This window comes from Lycium ferocissimum, chromosome 10 (assembly GCF_029784015.1).
Source record: "Lycium ferocissimum isolate CSIRO_LF1 chromosome 10, AGI_CSIRO_Lferr_CH_V1, whole genome shotgun sequence".
Classification (NCBI taxonomy): Eukaryota; Viridiplantae; Streptophyta; class Magnoliopsida; order Solanales; family Solanaceae; genus Lycium; species Lycium ferocissimum.
In genome coordinates, this window is record NC_081351.1 from 23,617,982 (window position 1) to 23,635,990 (window position 18,009).

Consider the following 18,009-nt stretch of genomic DNA (forward strand, 5'->3'; position numbering starts at 1 on the left):
ACTTTTATTTATTATTTTTTAATGCTAAAGAATCTAAAAAAGAAAAATTGTATGTGTCTTTACGCGGTTTGATTTTTAAATGTATGTTTGTACAGGTAGACATATTAGTAAGATGACAAAAATGATTGTTATGTAAGGATAAGTTGAAAGCAATTTGTTAAATAAAATCTTGAGCAGTTTTGATTTTTAAAGTTTGTTAGATTTGACGAAAAATGTGAAAGAATTTAAAGTTTGGTTTAATATAATTCTATTCGTCAAATATTTTAATAAAACATAATTGTTAAATTTGAGGAAAAATGTGAAAGAAAAAAAATTAACAGGATCAGGAAAATTTTATAAATCCTAAAAATTGAACTATACAGTACAGGTAGATATTAGTAAGATGACAAAAATGATTTGTTATGTCTAAGGATAAGTTGAAAGTAATTTGTTAAAAATAATTTTGAGCGGTTTTGATTCTTAAAGTTTGTTATATTTCAGGAAAATTGTGAAAGAATTAAAGTTTTGTTTAATATAATTCTATTAGTCAAATATTTTAATAAAATATGTTTGATAGATTTGAGCGAAAATGTGAAAGAAAAAAATTAATACTACAGGAAAATTCTATAAAATCCTAGAACCTGAACTATACAGTACAGGTAGATATTAGTAAGATGACAAAAATGGTTTGTTATGTAAGGATAAGTTGAAAGTAATTTGTTAAATATAATCTTGAATAGTTTTGATTCTTAAAGTTTGTTAGATTTGAGAAAGATGTGAAAGAATTAAATTTTGGTTTAATATATATAAATCTATTCGTCAAATATTTTAATGAAAGATGTTTGTTAGATTTGAGCAAAAACATGAAAGATAAAAAATTAATAGGACCAGGAAAACTCTATAAATCCTAGAAACTGAACTATACAGTACAGGTTGATATTAGTAAGATGACAAAAATGATTTGTTATGTCTAAGAATAAGTTGAAAGTAATTTGTTAAATATAATCTTGAGCGCTTTTGATTCTTAAAGTTTGTTAGATTTGAAAAAAATGTGAAAGAATTAAAGTTTGGTTTAATATATATAACTCTATTTGTCAAATATTTTAATGAAAGATGTTTGTTAGATTTGAGGAAAAATGTGAAAGAAAAAGAATTAATAGGACCAAGAAAATTTTATAAATTCTAGAAACTGAACTATACAGTACAGGTAGATATTAGTAAAATGATAAAAATGATTTGTCATGTAAGAATAAGTTGAAAGTAATTTGTTAAATATAATCTTGACCAGTTTTGATTCTTAAAATTTATTAGATTTGAGAAAAAATGTGAAAGAATTAAAATTTGGTTTAATATAATTCTATTCGTCAAATATTTTAATACAATATGTTTGTTAGATTTGCGCGAAAACGTGAAAGAAAAAGAATTAATAGGACTAGGAAAATTTTATAAATCCTAGAAACTGAACTATACAGTACTAGTAGATATTAGTAAGATGACAAAAATGGTTTGTCATGCCTAAGGATAAGTTCAGAGTAATTTGTTCAATATAATCTTGAGTAGTTTTGATTCTTAAAGTTGGCTAGATTTGAGAAAAAATGTGAAAGAATTAAAGTTTGGTTTAAAATAATTCAATTCGTCAAATATTTTAATGAAATATGTATGTTAGATTTGAGGAAAAATGTGAAAGAAAAAGAATTAACAGGACCAGAAAAACTCTATAAATCCTAGAAACTGAACTACACAGAAGTATAGGTAGATATTAGTAAGATGAAAAAAATAGTTTTTTTTTTTTTTTTTTTTTGGTTTATGACAAAAATGGTTTGTTATGTAAGGATAAGTTCAAAGTAATTTGTTAAATATAATCTTGAGCAATTTTAATTTTTAAAGTTTATTAGATTTGAGGAAAAATGTGAAAAATTTAAAGTTTGGTTTAATATAATTCTATTCGTCAAATATTTTAACAAAATATATTTGTTAGATTTTAGGGAAAATGTGAAAGAAAAACAATTAACATGATCAGGAAAATTCTATAAAATCCTAGAAATTGCACTATACAAAAAAAAAAGAAAAAAAAAATTAGCATAAGGGATAATTCAAAAAGCTTCATCATAGACCAAAAAAAAAAATAGTAGAAACTTCAAAAATTTGTTAAATCTTTGAACAATACTTTTTGTCAAATTTAAATAATCATAATTGATCAGGAGTATAGTTAATGAACTACTTTAAACCTACTCTCAAACATAAGGAGCATTTTTGTTGCTTTCTCATAGATTACTGTTGCTTGCATAGTGCAAAAGAGAGCATAGAACTAGAAACACCATAATATGAGTAAATTTCCCTAAATTCCGTTACCCTTTAGGGTTGGGAAATATCTTCTTAATGGGAACGATAACCTTTTTGAGCCTTCAGTTTTTGGTGAAGTAGCTAGAGAATTATAATTAGAGTAAATTACACTTAAGAATATACACTACTTTTGAAAAGTAAACACTTAAACATGGTTGTAAAGTGAAAATACTATTCTAACTTTTATTTGTGTAAGAGGATTAACTGATTAAGTGTATAATTATGAAATATGAAGAATGTATCTACAACTACGTTATATTATAAGGATTGTTTAGTGTAATTTACATATTTTTTCTTAGCGGTGAGCTTGTCTATTCCAAAGCGTAGCAAAAACTCCACTTTCTATCGATGCATCCGACACATTTTTTACCATCAAATGAAGCACATGAATAGAATAAAAATTTGCGTCCAAGGTCTTATATAAGTGTAACATGTCCAAATTTAATTTGTGCCAAACAACCAAAAATCTTCACTTGAGTAAAAGAAAGGGGTTGATCATACATCACTTCATAAAGACATTACCACTCTATGAAATTCGAGTGGTATACCTTTGTAACAAATTGTGCATTACAAATATATATGCTCCAACTCAAGGGTGAGTGTTATAAAATATAATTAAGTCATACGAGGGATTCCAGGCTAAAAGTAGTACAAATTTTAAGTAGTTTCTCTTGCAATATCTGCACTGGTGTGAGAATCGTTATAGTGGTGCACAGTGCACAAACACATCCATTGGTGCTCCGAATTGTGCACAGTGCATGGTGCACTCGTGCACGGGGGCTGCAGACACCGAGGCTTCTACAAAAACTGGTAGTGACCAGCCACTACTATGGATGTTGCTATCCTCAAGGTCCATTTGAACATTCCTCAGCAACTTACAAGAAAGTAAGTATGTAAGAAGATAGATGATATCAACAGTGTCCCAAAAATGTGAAAATTTCCTTATAATCTTGTACAAGTTCTATAAACAAAGTAATGAATTAAGCACATTTCAGGAATACAACAGTTTTAACGCGATAACAGTTGAAATCTCCATTCAATCTCCCTGTACAATACAGCACGATTGTATACACCGCGTTTTGGAAAAGAAGGAACCCAAAATAGATATAGAAATGTGAAGGGAATAGTGTCAAAGTTTCAAATTAAGATCAGGCAATGATGGTTGATCTGTCCTAGGTGGTGGAGCCATTGATACAAAATTTATATTGCGCCCCACATTGCTACCGACCCTGTCAACTTGCCGGAAGCTACCAGGCCAAAACATCTCCACTTCATCATCCTCCACGTATACTGGCACCCCGAAATAGCCTTGTTCGAATCTTGCCCTGCCTCTAATAGCATGCATTTGCATATGCCTTTCTTGTTGTTGTGAGACTCGGTGGTGCACGGAAGCATGAGCTTGAACACCAAGAGATCGATATGGAGACCCATGAAGGGGGAGAGACGCCAAGCTGGCATACCTCTCAGATAACATTCCCATCCGCATCGCCCTCTTTGCCAGAGTCCTCTCCCTCTTATGCGCATTTTGATGCCCTCCCAACGCCTGCGAGCTATAAAACTTGCGCCTACAAAAATTGCACGAGAATATCCTCGATACCCGTGCAGCTGGAGGATCCGGCCCTACTTCACTGCCATTCTCGGGATTACCCTTCAACTCGGCATTGAAGCCGAGAGTCAAGTCAAGAGTAACTGGCTCTGACTCCTGCTGAAGATTGAGGGAGTTGGTTAGGCAGGACGAATTGGTCGTGCTGTCCTTATACGGATCGGGAGACATTTTTTGGGCAGAAATGTTGGAGGCAACTTGGCTGCTGCTGACTTCGGACTCGTCTTCGGATTCAAGATTGAAATTCCTGGGCTTCATGTTGCTCGGAAAAATGGGGTACGGATTTAATACTTAGGTAATAACAGGTCGAGTAATAATTACTCGATGATGACTTCCGGTCCTTGATTGACCTGCAGGTACAGTAGAGTAAATGATTCTCTGAATGGCAAAATAATCTCCCCTGCTATGGGTAGGACGGGTCTCAAAAAGAATGAAAATTTGCAAGATAATCTCAAAAACAAGTTCTTTCCCGGCTTATCATTAATATGATTTTCTTGAAAAAGTCCATGGACTATAGTAATCTATAGGTTTAAAATGAAATCACATAGATCAGCAATCAACATAACAATATGTGCTACAGCTCAATGAGAATTTTGATTCAATAACCTCTAGAAGAACATAGATCTCATAGGTGATTAGCTCAATCTCTTTGTTAGATTATCAATTCACCATATTTGCTAGGTCTAAATGAATTATAATGTGATTAAGTTCCATGCTTGGACAATCGAAACGTGCATTTCTCTTCAAACTATACCTAGAAAGGTGCTCCAATGACCGCCTCAGAAAGGTAGGGGTAAGGTCTGCGTACATCCTACCCTCCCCAGACCCCACTTGTGAATCACACCGGGTTTGTTGTTGTTGTTGCTAACACTTCATATTCAACTAATGGAGTTTAAAAACTTGTTGTCCAGTCACCAAACCCCAATTGGATTTATTTTGTATTTCATACACTTGATGCTATAGTGCCTTGCATTGTTGATTATCAATCTTTTTAGTGCCAAATTTTTATCCTCCCACTGCATAAGCAACTTATCTTCTATTATTGTGACAGAAAGGTCTGCTTTACATGCCCTTTGTTCATAAGTGATATTTGTTCTAGATGTAAAGGTAATAGAAGATGGTTTAGTCAGGTCCAACATAGACTTCTAAGACGTCCAAACAAACCGGTTCTTAGGTGTCAATGTGTGACAGCATGAGGATTAAAGGTGCTAAAAGGTACGAAGTAGACCTAAAATTACATGAAAATGAGTTGTTTTAGAAGACCTACAATCTCTCGGAATCCAGATAGACTTAACGAAAAATAGAACTCAATAGAAGCTATCACTTTTATTGGTGATAGCAACTATTTGTTATTAAAGCTTAGTCCACACACCCCCTCCCCACCCACCCCCCCACCCCAAACACCTCCAAAACCCCCTTTTTTTTTTTTTTTGAACTATACTAGATCTAGTATTTTATAGCAGCTCTTTTAGTTCGTCTAGAGAATTGTATGCAAGAAAAAATATAAAGAATCTTTAGTGTTAGAGAGGCCCAAACTATTGAGATTGGGAGGAAGCAAGTCCAAATGAAGTGAATGGATACTTAGGATTCAAATAGCCAAGCCCCGCTAGCTTGGGAGTGAGGTGTAGATAGTATTGTTTTTCAGGTTTGTTTTGGATGCTTTGAAATTTAATATAGTTTACATCTTAGTGGTCTCTATTTTTTAGGACAAAACCGTGGATCCAAAGGGAAAATGAGAAGAAAAAACTAAGGCTCCAACCATTTCAAGTGAAAGCAATATCACGAATCGGGTAGCTACTATTTCTAACTTCTTATTTCCTTCTATGGTTTGTGCAGATATGACCTTTTTTTTACTCAAGAAATTCCATTTCACAACTTATGACTAGTACAAACTAATTATATTTTTCATTCTACTTGAAATCAGAACCATTCATTTCATTCACAATCTTAATCTTTTTTTCTTCCAATAACAAGCAAGCGTATATTGTCATCGTTAAGGCCTTATTGCGTGAAGCCTAGCTATGAAGATAGATAAACGATGGAGATTAAGCATTTTCAATCTGTCTACATTCTAAATTACAGAATATAGCCACCAAAAGGGAAGAAAAACTAGCAGATAAAATCAATTGTTGTATACTTACCGCTAAAAAACTGAAAGATGAAATTGCAGGCATCTGAAGGAGAAATCGTCTTTTTAGCTAGCTTCGTACGCAAGTCATCAGCCCTAACATGTAACTCCTTGCCTTTAATATCTTCACTCCCTTGAAAGATTTTACGAACACAATCGAGCTCTTTCATCAGGGCTTCCTCACCCCATTGCTCCGCACAAGACATGAACACGTCTTTAACAAAGCCAAACACTTCCGAGGCATGACCACATCCGAGACAGTAAAATTGCATCTCCGTTGTCCCGGAAGGGCCTTTGAAACTTGGACCAGGCTTTATAAGATTTCTCCCAATACCACAAACTGCATGGCACCAATGCGAACACGCATCGCACCCTACCCAACTGCAAGTATTACTGGCACAGTCGAAGTTCAGACACACCGGACACATGCATTCGCTGCAGAATCCTTTCTTCGTCGAACAAATCTTGCAGTCGCAGTCCTCGACCGGCAAAAGCCTCTTGCAATTTACGTTTCGACACCGTTCAAGTAAAAAAACTTCAACCAACTCTTCTGTTGGAAGGCGGGTGTTTTGGGATAAGAAGCTGCCGAGACCCGTTTTTATCGCAACCAAAAGTTCGAGTTGGATCTTATGACACTTTGAGAGAGTCTGATTAGTAAGATCCGAACGCCTATCAAGTCTTTTCTGAAGGCTAATCAACTCATCTTTCCTTTCAGGCGTTGCAATTAGGCTTCTCAAGTATACTTTCGTTGATTCAACCATTTCATCAGGAAGCTCTTGCACGATCTGAGCCATAAGAGGAATAGACTCCGACACTATTTCTCTAAGAATTCTCTCCGGCCTAGTAACCTTATGTGTTCTTCCTCCTCCTCCATCTATATTCTCCAAACGCCTCAAATTCCCCGAGCCTCTTGACTGACCATCAATTCTAGGTCTCGCAGGCAACTCGGATGGAAAAAACGAATTGTTATCCGAGCTTGTAGTCCTATGAATACTATTAAAACTTCCACCAACATGATTTGACAATGTAACACCCCCATCACCAATTGGCCTAAACCTACTATGAACCGATCCATTAGTTCCTTCCCCGGCATTCCAAATCCTATCACTTCCCGTCCTACGACTCCCCACAGAATAATCGTAATTCTCTGTCGAATTATGAGTAATCGAGCAACTCGGATTGTGGGAAAACGAGCACGACAACGAATTAGCCGTAAAATCATTAGACCATGTAGCCCTTGTATTGTTATTTGATGGTTCTATACTCCTACTAGGCCACAAATTTGCTGGAAGATCACCATTTTGTACCCGATTCGAACCGGCTAAAGAGAGTGAAACATCAGGCAAAGCTAATGACAAAAAAGTTTCAATCTTTGGCTTTTTTTCTCTATTTTCTTCCTCATTTTTTTCAGCTTCTCTTTTAGGAAACCCTAAATTCCCTTTCTTCTCATTCAACTGAAGAAAATCCCTTTCAACCCATCTTTCACTTTCCTCATTTAGATCCTCAGATACCATTACTTCTTTCCCTTTATAGTTACTCATTTTTTCAACAGAATTCAACAGATTTTTTTCAAGATTCACCTTTTCTTGAAAACCCAACTTTGAATTTTCACAAAGATAACTTAAAGTTAACTCTTGACTACCAAAAGTTTCAATCTTTTCCACTTCTGATACAGATTTTTCAAGAAAATGAATACCCTTTTCTTGAAATTCATTTATCTTGTTCTCTATGTTTTTTTCACTTGAATTTTCCTTCTCATTAACCATTATATATTCTATGGAAATTACAGATTTGAATAACAAAATTTGCAGAGAGAATTAAAAAAAAAAAAAAAAACTTACAGATTTGAGGTGAAGAATTTTCAGAGAAATTTTTGGTTGGATTCCATAGCTTTTCTCTCTCTGTAGGAAAAGTTCAACGGTTTGATTTCTTGATATGTCCACTAAAGTTTTAGACTTTTATTTATTATTTTTTAATGCTAAAGAATCTAAAAAAGAAAAATTGTATGTGTCTTTACGCGGTTTGATTTTTAAATGTATGTTTGTACAGGTAGACATATTAGTAAGATGACAAAAAATGATTGTTATGTAAGGATAAGTTGAAAGCAATTTGTTAAATAAAATCTTGAGCAGTTTTGATTTTTAAAGTTTGTTAGATTTGACGAAAATGTGAAAGAATTTAAAGTTTGGTTTAATATAATTCTATTCGTCAAATATTTTAATAAAACATAATTGTTAAATTTGAGGAAAAATGTGAAAGAAAAAAAATTAACAGGATCAGGAAAATTTTATAAATCCTAAAAATTGAACTATACAGTACAGGTAGATATTAGTAAGATGACAAAAATGATTTGTTATGTCTAAGGATAAGTTGAAAGTAATTTGTTAAAAATAATTTTGAGCGGTTTTGATTCTTAAAGTTTGTTATATTTCAGAAAATTGTGAAAGAATTAAAGTTTTGTTTAATATAATTCTATTAGTCAAATATTTTAATAAAATATGTTTGATAGATTTGAGCGAAAATGTGAGAAAAAAATTAATATTACAGGAAAATTCTATAAAATCCTAGCAATTGAACTATACAGTACAGGTAGATATTAGTAAGATGACAAAAATGGTTTGTTATGTAAGGATAAGTTGAAAGTAATTTGTTAAATATAATCTTGAATAGTTTTGATTCTTAAAGTTTGTTAGATTTGAGAAAGATGTGAAAGAATTAAATTTTGGTTTAATATATATAAATCTATTCGTCAAATATTTTAATGAAAGATGTTTGTTAGATTTGAGCAAAAACGTGAAAGATAAAAAATTAATAGGACCAGGAAAATTCTATAAATCCTAGAAACTGAACTATACAGTACAGGTTGATATTAGTAAGATGACAAAAATGATTTGTTATGTCTAAGAATAAGTTGAAAGTAATTTGTTAAATATAATCTTGAGCAGTTTTGATTCTTAAAGTTTGTTAGATTTGAAAAAAATGTGAAAGAATTAAAGTTTGGTTTAATATATATAACTCTATTCGTCAAATATTTTAATGAAAGATGTTTGTTAGATTTGAGGAAAAATGTGAAAGAAAAAGAATTAATAGGACCAAGAAAAATTTATAAATTCTAGAAACTGAACTATAAAGTACAGGTAGATATTAATAAGATGACAAAAATGATTTATCATGTAAGAATAAGTTGAAAGTAATTTGTTAAATATAATCTTGACCAGTTTTGATTCTTAAAATTTATTAGATTTGAGAAAAAATGTGAAAGAATTAAAATTTGGTTTAATATAATTCTATTCGTCAAATATTTTAATACAATATGTTTGTTAGATTTGCGCGAAAATGTGAAAGAAAAAGAATTAATAGGACTAGGAAATTTTTATAAATCCTAGAAACTGAACTATACAGTACAAGTAGATATTAGTAAGATGACAAAAATGGTTTGTCATGCCTAAGGATAAGTTCAGAGTAATTTGTTCAATATAATCTTGAGCAGTTTTGATTCTTAAAGTTGGCTAGATTTGAGAAAAAATGTGAAAGAATTAAAGTTTGGTTTAAAATAATTCAATTCGTCAAATATTTTAATGAAATATGTCTGTTAGATTTGAGGAAAAATGTGAAAGAAAAAGAATTAACAGGACCAGAAAAACTCTACAAATCCTAGAAACTGAACTACACAGTAGTACAGGTAGATATTAGTAAGATGACAAAATTTGTTTTTTTTTTTTTTTGATTTATGACAAAAATGGTTTGTTATGTAAGGATAAGTTCAAAGTAATTTGTTAAATATAATCTTGAGCAATTTTAATTTTTAAAGTAATCTGATCCGACGCCGGCGAGTTTTTCCGGCGTCATTTTTCAGGCCAGTCCGCTCTCCTCCTTCTCCCTCCATTTTCTTTTTTCTTTTTTTCCTTTTCCCCCTCCTCTCTTCTCTTCTCCCTTTCAGGTCTTTGTGAACGTTACTCCGGTGGTGAACAGTACCACGGCGGTGAACAGTAACTCCGGCGGTGAACAGTGTTTTTCGACGGCGAACAGGTTCGGTTCAACTGGAGCTGGTACCTTCGGTTGCTCGTATCCATTCTTTGTCCATACACTTGTAGTTATATTTTGCGGACTATAGTCCTTTCAATAATTTATTAGTTCATTCATACTAGCTTTCGTGGCTTTGGTTATTGATGGTAGACTAGGATCATGTTCTCGTCCGGGGAGGGTTGGGAGTGGTAAGTGGGTGAGAGGAGCGTCTAGGCTGAGAGTAGGTTCTTGGAATATTGGGACGTTAACGGGAAGTCCATAGAGCTAGTTAAGATTCTTAAGAAGAGGAAGATTAATATAGCTTGTGTTCAAGAGACCAAATGGGTAGGCCCTAAAGCTAAGGAAGTAGATGGGTATAAGCTTTGGTTCTCTGGTAGGTCGAACTATAGGAATGGGGTAGGAATTTTAGTGGATAGTGATTTGAGGGATCAGGTGGTAGAGGTTAGGAGGGTCACTGATAGGATGATGTCGATTAAGGTGGTCGTTGAAGGGCTTACTTTGAACATCATTAGTGCGCACGCGCGCGCCAGGCTTAGGAGGAGGAGAAGAGGCGATTTTGGGAGGATTTGGACGAGGTAGTGGGAGGCATACCGCCACATCGAGAAGCTATTCGTGGGAGGTGATTCCAATGGGCACATCGGGCCTATTTCGGGGGGTTATGATGATGTGCATGGAGGTTTTGGCTTCGGAGCCAGGAATGGAGGAGGAATCGCACTTTTGGATTTCGCAAGAGCTTTTGGGTTGGTGATAGCCAATTCGAGTTTCCCAAAGAAGGAGGAGCACTTGCAACCTTCCGTAGTTGCGTGGCTAAGACTCGATAGACTTTCTACTCCCTTGGAAGGATGATAAAGGTTCCGTGCAAAGACCGTAAGGTTATCCCGAGCAACAACCTTACAACCCGACATAAGCTCTTGGTGATGGATTTAGGGATCAAGACGACGAGAAAGAAGAGGGCCGTGGGTGATCGGCCCAGATCGATGGGGAGTTTGACCATGACTAGTGCCCCGGAGACGGGAGAGAAATTGCAAACTATAGGGCCGGGATAGTAGTGGGGATGCGACTAGTATGCGGATAGAACGTCTAGTTGCATTAGGGTAGTAGCTAAGGAAGTGCTGTGGGTCTCGATGTAGTCATGGCGGGCATCGAGGATTGGTGGAGGAACGGAGAAGTGCAAAGGAAGGTGGAAGCAAAGAAGCGTGGCGATGCGAAGTTGATAGAAAGCGAGGATGAGGTGGAGAAGTGGACGAATAGGGAACTTTATAAGATGGCCAGGAAGGAGGCGAAGTTGGCGGTTTCGATGGCAAAAACGGCAGCTTTTGAACGCCTTTATGCGGAACTAGAGGAAAAAGGCGGGGATAAGAAATTGTTCAGGCTAGCCAAGGCAAGGGAGAGGAGGGCACGTGATTTGGATCAAGTGAAGTGCATCAAGGACGAGCATGGCAAAGTATTGGTAGAAGAGGCTCACATTAGACGGAGATGGCAGTCATATTTCCACAAACTCTTGAATGAAGAAGGACAGGGACATTGTGTTGGGAGATTTAGAACATACAGGGAGGCGTCGCAATTTTAGGTATTGCAGGAGTATTAAGGTTGAGGAGGTTAAGGGTGCTGTTCGTAGGATGCGCAAGGGAAGAGCGACAGGACCTGACGAGATTCCTGGAGAATTTTGGAAGATTGCGGGCTCGGCAGGTTTGGAGTGGCTGACTAGGTTGTTTAATGTCATCTTTAAGACGGCAATGATGCCCGAAGAATGGAGGTCGAGTGTAATGATCCCCCTATACAAGAACAAGGGCGATATCCAGAGTTGCAACAACTATAGAGTTATCAAGCTGCTAAGCCATACTATGAAAGTGTGGGAAAGGGTGGTGGAGATGAGGGTGAGGAGAGGCGTATCTATTTTAGAGAACCAGTTTGGATTCATGCCGGGACGCTCAACTACGAAGCCATCCATCTTGTAAGGAGACCGGGTGGAGCAAAAGATAGGAGAGAAAGAGGGACTTACACATGGTATTCATCGACCTGGAAAAGGCTTACGACAAAGTTCCAAGGGAGATCCTATGGAGATGCTTGGAGGCTAAAGGTGTACCTGTGGCATACATTAGGGTGATCAAGGACATGTATGAGGGAGCCAAGACCAAGGTAAGGACAATAGGAGGTGACTCAGAGCACTTCCCAGTTGTGATGGGGTTGCATCAAGGATCAGCCCTTAGCCCGTTTTTATTTGCCTTGGCGATGGATGAATTGACGCGGCATATTCAAGGTGAGGTTCCATGGTGTATTCTTTTCGCGGATGACATAATCTTAATCGACGAGACTCGTAGCGGAGTTAACACTAAGCTGGAGGGTTGGCGTCAAACTCTGGAGTGTAAAGGATTCAAGCTGAGTAGGACCAAGACAGAGTACTTGGAGTGCAAGTTCAGTGAAGCACCTCAAGAGGCTGGTGTGAAAGTGAGGCTTGGTACCCGTGTCATCCAAGACAAGTAGTTTTAGGTATTCGGGGTCTATTATACAAGGCAAGCTGGGAGATTGACGATGATGTCACACACCGTATTGTGGCAGGGTGGATGAAATGAAGCTCGCTTCCGAGTGCTATGTGATAAGAAGGTGCCACCACAACTTAAGGGCAAATTCTACAAAGTGGTGGTTAGACCGACTATGTTGCATGGGGCGGAGTGTTGGTGTAACACCTCGTACCTTTAACCTAAGCTTTGACCATGATCCTAGACTTAGAGAAGTAGATAAAGGATGTGAGGATTGGAATTTTCCTGTTCAGTTGTAAGATGGGAGTTTACGCCCATGAACAGTGACCGTATTTCAGTTTACGGGTTGTAAATCAAGTCGTAAACCGTTACCACAGATTTCTGGACATTCTGGAATTTGACATTTTGATGTCACATGGTTAAATACGGACCGTATTTCGTTTTACGAACCGTATTTCAAATCGTAAACTGAAACCAAGAATTTCTGAACATTCTGGAATTTGACATTTTGATGTCACATGGTTAAATACGGACCGTATTTCGTTTTACGAACCGTATTTCAAAACGTATTTGGAATTTGGGAAAACTTCCTTCATGAAAGTTGTAGAGCTTTGAAATACTTTCCAACGGATATGGGGGGGTCAAACGGACATCCGTGCAAAGAGTTATGGCCATTTCATCGAAGAGATCAAAGCAGTCCATATGTCAAAATACGGACCGTATTTCAAAATATGGCCCGTATTTCAAAATACGGCTAGTATTTAACTGGGCCGAAAATCTAATTTTTCCAGAACAGTATATATTCATCCATATCAGTTCAAATCATTATTTTTCATTCCTTCAAGCCCTAGAACGACCTCCTACCCTCTTCCATCAAGAACACCAAGGTAAGCCTACTCTAATTATTCCAAGTTAATTCTAATACATATCCTTGTAATCTAAACAAGAAATCATCATTCCTAAAACTAGGGTTTTCAAGAAAACCCATCTCAAGGTTCAAGATTTTGAAAATCTTCTTCAAAGCTCAAGTCTTTAATTCAAGTTTGGAGAGACTAAGGTATGTAGAGTTACTATCTACGTGTGGGAACATCATTGTTTCTTCCCCGCGCCTCATAATCCATAAATTATGATTCTATACTAAAACTAGGGTTTCTATACCATGCTCATGATAACCCTAGGTCCATGTCCATGATTCTATTATGTATGAATTGTTATAATTCCATCATTGAGTTCTTAATATTTCTTTATGATTATTGAGAATCGTCCGTAATCCATGAAAACCCATATCTTGCATTCCATGGGTTCTTGCATGCATGTTTTTAAATAAAAATGCTTATTTCAAGAATATCCTACATGTCTACAAGTTTTCATGTAATTGTATTTTATAACTATGTTCATGCCATGACTCAAGATACACACATGCTAAATACAAGTTATGATTCATGAAAACCATGTACAAGCAAGTTATGATTCATGAAAACCATGTACAAGCAAGTTATGTTTCATGATATACTATGGGCAGCAAGTGCCACTATTTTACATGTTCATGTTTTTGGGAGTTGCCTTAATTATCGAGGAGGGCTTCAGATAGCCTGAAACTACGTTGCCACCGTAGGATGAGGATTAATCCACTCATGTTCAGGATGATTCTCATAATGACCGGATCCTTTCATATTTTATTAAATCTCATGTTCCCCGGCAAGGACCGAGTGTGTCCTCGGCGTGGACGCAAGCACCGCACCATGGATCGGTTATAAGTTATTGCTCTCCTACTTATGATATTTTTACTCATGCTTTATATTATATATGTATTCATGTTCATGCTCATAACCAGGTTTCGGTTCACGTTCGATTCTTATCTTTATTACTTTATGTCCCATGTTATTTCATTCGCCGTTGCTTTACATACAAGACATTCAATGCCGACGTCCCTTTATTGTTCCGGGGCCCGCATTTCACGACGCAGTATCGATTTACGTGACGACACCGCTTCCGTAGGACAAAGATTCGTACGCTTATCGCGAGCCCCATCTCATTCGGGGTTTGGTCAACTTTTGTTTTATGATTAGTTATGCATCTAAGGTATCTTCGGGGGCCTTGTCCCGCAAGTATGTTTTCCATCGACTCATGATAGAGGTTTCATAGACTAGATAAGTCGGTTATGTTATGTCGACATTCGGAGTCGTATAGCCATTTTGGCTCATTCATGTTATTTCCGCACTCATGTTTAAACAGGTATTTTTATTAAGTATTATGACTTACTACGTTTTATAAAGGCTCATCATGCATTCACGTTCTATTCCGCTCATGTTATGCCTCATGATGATTCAAATAAGCCAGCGTGGTTCGCTCGGTCACATACAAGAAGGCACCGAGTGCCGTGTTTCGCCTGCATCATGGTTCGGTGGCGTGACAAAGCTTGGTATCGTAGCCTAGGTTCAAGTGTCGTAGGAGTCTATGAAACCGCGTTCCGCTGGGTCACTTTTATATGTGTGTGCGCGCCATACATATAAACAAACGACCACCAAGACATTTAAGATTGTCTCACTTCTTTCAACTCTAGATCGTGCAATAGAGCTGTGTTCTCAGAAATCACTCGAACTCATGTGTTGTTTCCCATTCTACCGAATACGCTTAGTCTCAACGGATGAGGAAGACGTGAAACTAATCATTATCGATGTGTTGCTTTCAGATAGAGTTATCAGGAGTTATTCTGACTCGTGCGCATTGCATTCTTTCAGAAAATGTCTACTAAGAGAAAGGCAACTTCGAGCCCGAGGGCTACCATTGATTTAGAGACGAACTCTCGTACTCGAGAGTTCTAACTTTTCGATTCTGCGACTGTAGGTCATCAAAACCTGCTTCAAGTACCACTAATGTCCCGTACCACCGGACGATGTGAGAACAGGGGTTTTCATAATCCTATTTGCCGCAAGTGCAACAAGAGACATCAAGGGGCGTGTCGCTACGGCACCCATAGATGTTTTGGGTGTGTGTGGTCACAATCTGAGAGATTGCCCACAAGTGAAACAGGATAACAAAGATTTTTCGCACCCCATTTGCAGTAGGTGTGGAAAAAGACATGCAGGAGTGTGTAGGATGGGTTCGGATGTGTGTTATAATTGTGGTCTCCAAGGCCACGTGCAAAGAGAATGCCCGCCGCTCAAGTACAATAGTAACACTAAGAGTGGTGGTGCAATTCGTTCCCACCGAGTGCATAGCCAATTTAACAACACCGTTCGCGTGTTCGTAGTACTCGGACACTAGCAGACCAAAGCACTGATAGGGATGGAGTATTAGGATTAAGTGGGGATCAAGCACGTTATCATGATATGATAGATCGCAGGACTCAGTGACGCAGCCGTCACATGTGTCATAGGTATGCCAATAATTTTCCCTCCTTGTCACATATGAGATATTATGCCCTAGATCTATTATGTCTTATGTGGTTATCAGGTGGTTGATAGTTCATATTTAAGACCCTATAAGGTAACATGTTAGGAAGTTAACTGCAGCAGGCATAAATTGTTCATGGTAGTTTTAAGCAGGAAATAGCCTAAGAGCCAACCACCTGTAATACTAGAAAGTGTCAATTTTTTTTTCAAGGGTATATATATATTTTTGCCATATGACCTATGTATATGACTAGGAAGGGACTGATGCGATAAGAAAACCATGAGCAGACGATATTGAATTTTTTTTTTGTAGGGTTAGTTTTAATTTATTTAAGCTTATTCAGATCGACCTGAGAGTATGATGTTAGTGAGTTACTACAAGAAGCGTATATTACTATGAGATAAAAGATATGACAATTCCCTCTTAGGTTATGTGATTAAGTATTTATCACGATGTGTATAGTATGATATAATTTTGAAAGTGTATAGGGAGTTTGGGGTTAGTTGTTCCAATTCCTTGTTTGAGAACGGATGAAATTTTCCTAAGTATGATCCATGTCCATAGTTCGAAAGGATAGTATACAACCCTTAATAGAGTCGATAAGGAGGAAAAGTTAGAAATAACCTTATGCTTCACTTTAGTACTCAGAGAAGAATTAGAGGATATGATGCTGGCAAGTGGTTAACAGAAGCATAGTAAGTAAGTAAGTTTGAATAGATACAGTGAATTAAAAATTTTCAGCAGAGTTAGTAGAAGTACGATTTGAGTTACTTAGTCAAGTTAGCACTACTAAGTAGGTAACTGCCTGGATACACCGAATGCGTGTTAGAACCCAAAGGGTTTAAGTTAAATTTGAGGTATAGAAATTGGTGGAAGAAGAAAACCATCTAAGCAGTAAGAGAGCAAGCTACAGAAGAAGAGTCTCTGAGAGTTATCAGAAAAGAGTTTTCCCCAAGACTGACAAAGCTAGTATGCCAGTTATGTACATTAGAAACCCGTTCATTTAAGTAATCCAATTTTCCTACTGAGTAAGACTTGCTTGAAGTAAGCTAAATAAATGAGTCGTCAGTATTTTAGAGGAAATTAGCGGAACCACTAGATGACCACTCGCTAACTTAAGGGATCCACAGGCTTTAGACGTCTGCTTTTGAACTAAGGGGGAGATAATATGGTAAGGTGTCGATATAGATGTTGTGTTTCGTAAGTTGATAGAAGTCAGAGGATAATGTCAGAGGATCATAGTTTCATGTAGCTAAGATAAAGTGTGTGGAATTCGTCTTTTGTCATGTCGCTGAGATCAAGTTTTAGGGCGAATAAAAGGTTTAGGAGTGTAACGTTTCCAATTCCAGAATAATTCATGCACTATGTAGTACCAATGCCCAAACGTACTCTACACATGCCTAGCATACGTATCTTATGCCCTTGTTAAAGCTTTACACTCCATGTTTAAGATACAAGAATTAAGACTCCATACGATAGTAAGTTATGCAAGGAATGTTCTTTCATGTTTTTCTCACAAGGTTGTACTCATGTCCAAGGTTGAAGACCGCATTCATGTCTCACGTATCTATCGTGCTTTTATACCCATGACCGCGTTCTAGCTTCTAAGTGCTTTCCGAATATGATGTTGATTTTGATAATGATTGAGGAGAAGGTAACACAATAGTTTAAAGATTAAGAATCCTATGAAATGCCCACCTGGTCCTTGAACAAGGAAAAAAAAATGCCTTAGGTAAATGATTTATTTCAACTCCAAAGATATGCTACCTACGTTCTCACGTACTCGTGCCCACGACCGACTTCTTTGAGCATCCACATATAGAAATAGCATAACGGTGGGGTTGGTAGGTAATGACAAGAGTAAGCCAAGATGGATGTCCTACCCACGATTCTACGTAACTCATGGTTATGTTCCTCTGGTTACTGTTTTAAAGCAGCTCGTAGCTTGGCACAAAGGATGCCATTTTCTTTTCCGAAGTACTTATGCCATATTTAAGTTCAAGATGACTTTCTACTTATGCCTTAGGTGCTTGACGGACAAAGCATTTATGCCT

The 18,009-nt window shown here is 36.8% G+C and overlaps 2 protein-coding genes across 3 annotated transcripts; both read right to left on the reverse strand.

Moving 5' to 3' along the window:
• Positions 1-2,795: 2,795 nt before the first annotated feature.
• Positions 2,796-4,592, reverse strand: LOC132032885 (zinc finger protein 4-like). Of its 2 annotated transcripts, XM_059422664.1 has the most exons (3): positions 3,384-4,592; positions 2,880-3,196; positions 2,796-2,848 (listed from the first exon to the last, which is right to left on the reverse strand). In XM_059422664.1, exon 1 carries the CDS (start codon positions 4,181-4,183, stop codon positions 3,452-3,454), a length of 732 nt encoding a protein of 243 aa, XP_059278647.1. In that variant the 5' UTR covers positions 4,184-4,592; the 3' UTR covers positions 2,796-2,848; positions 2,880-3,196; positions 3,384-3,451. The 2 variants fall into 2 exon arrangements, with proteins under 2 accessions (XP_059278647.1, XP_059278646.1); XM_059422663.1 differs by having other exon boundaries at positions 2,796-3,196.
• A 967-nt stretch (positions 4,593-5,559) lies between these two features.
• Positions 5,560-7,974, reverse strand: LOC132032887 (protein OBERON 3-like). Its single transcript, XM_059422669.1, has one exon. The coding sequence runs from the start codon at positions 7,817-7,819 to the stop codon at positions 6,035-6,037; it is 1,785 nt and encodes a 594-aa protein (XP_059278652.1). The 5' UTR covers positions 7,820-7,974; the 3' UTR covers positions 5,560-6,034.
• Positions 7,975-18,009: the final 10,035 nt, after the last annotated feature.

Bases quoted from the DNA above. Each gene is read 5' to 3' on its own strand.
- LOC132032885 (XM_059422664.1), bottom strand. From the start codon at position 4,183: ATGAAGCCCAGGAATTTCAATCTTGAATCCGAAGACGAGTCCGAAGTC.
- LOC132032887 (XM_059422669.1), bottom strand. From the start codon at position 7,819: ATGGTTAATGAGAAGGAAAATTCAAGTGAAAAAAACATAGAGAACAAG.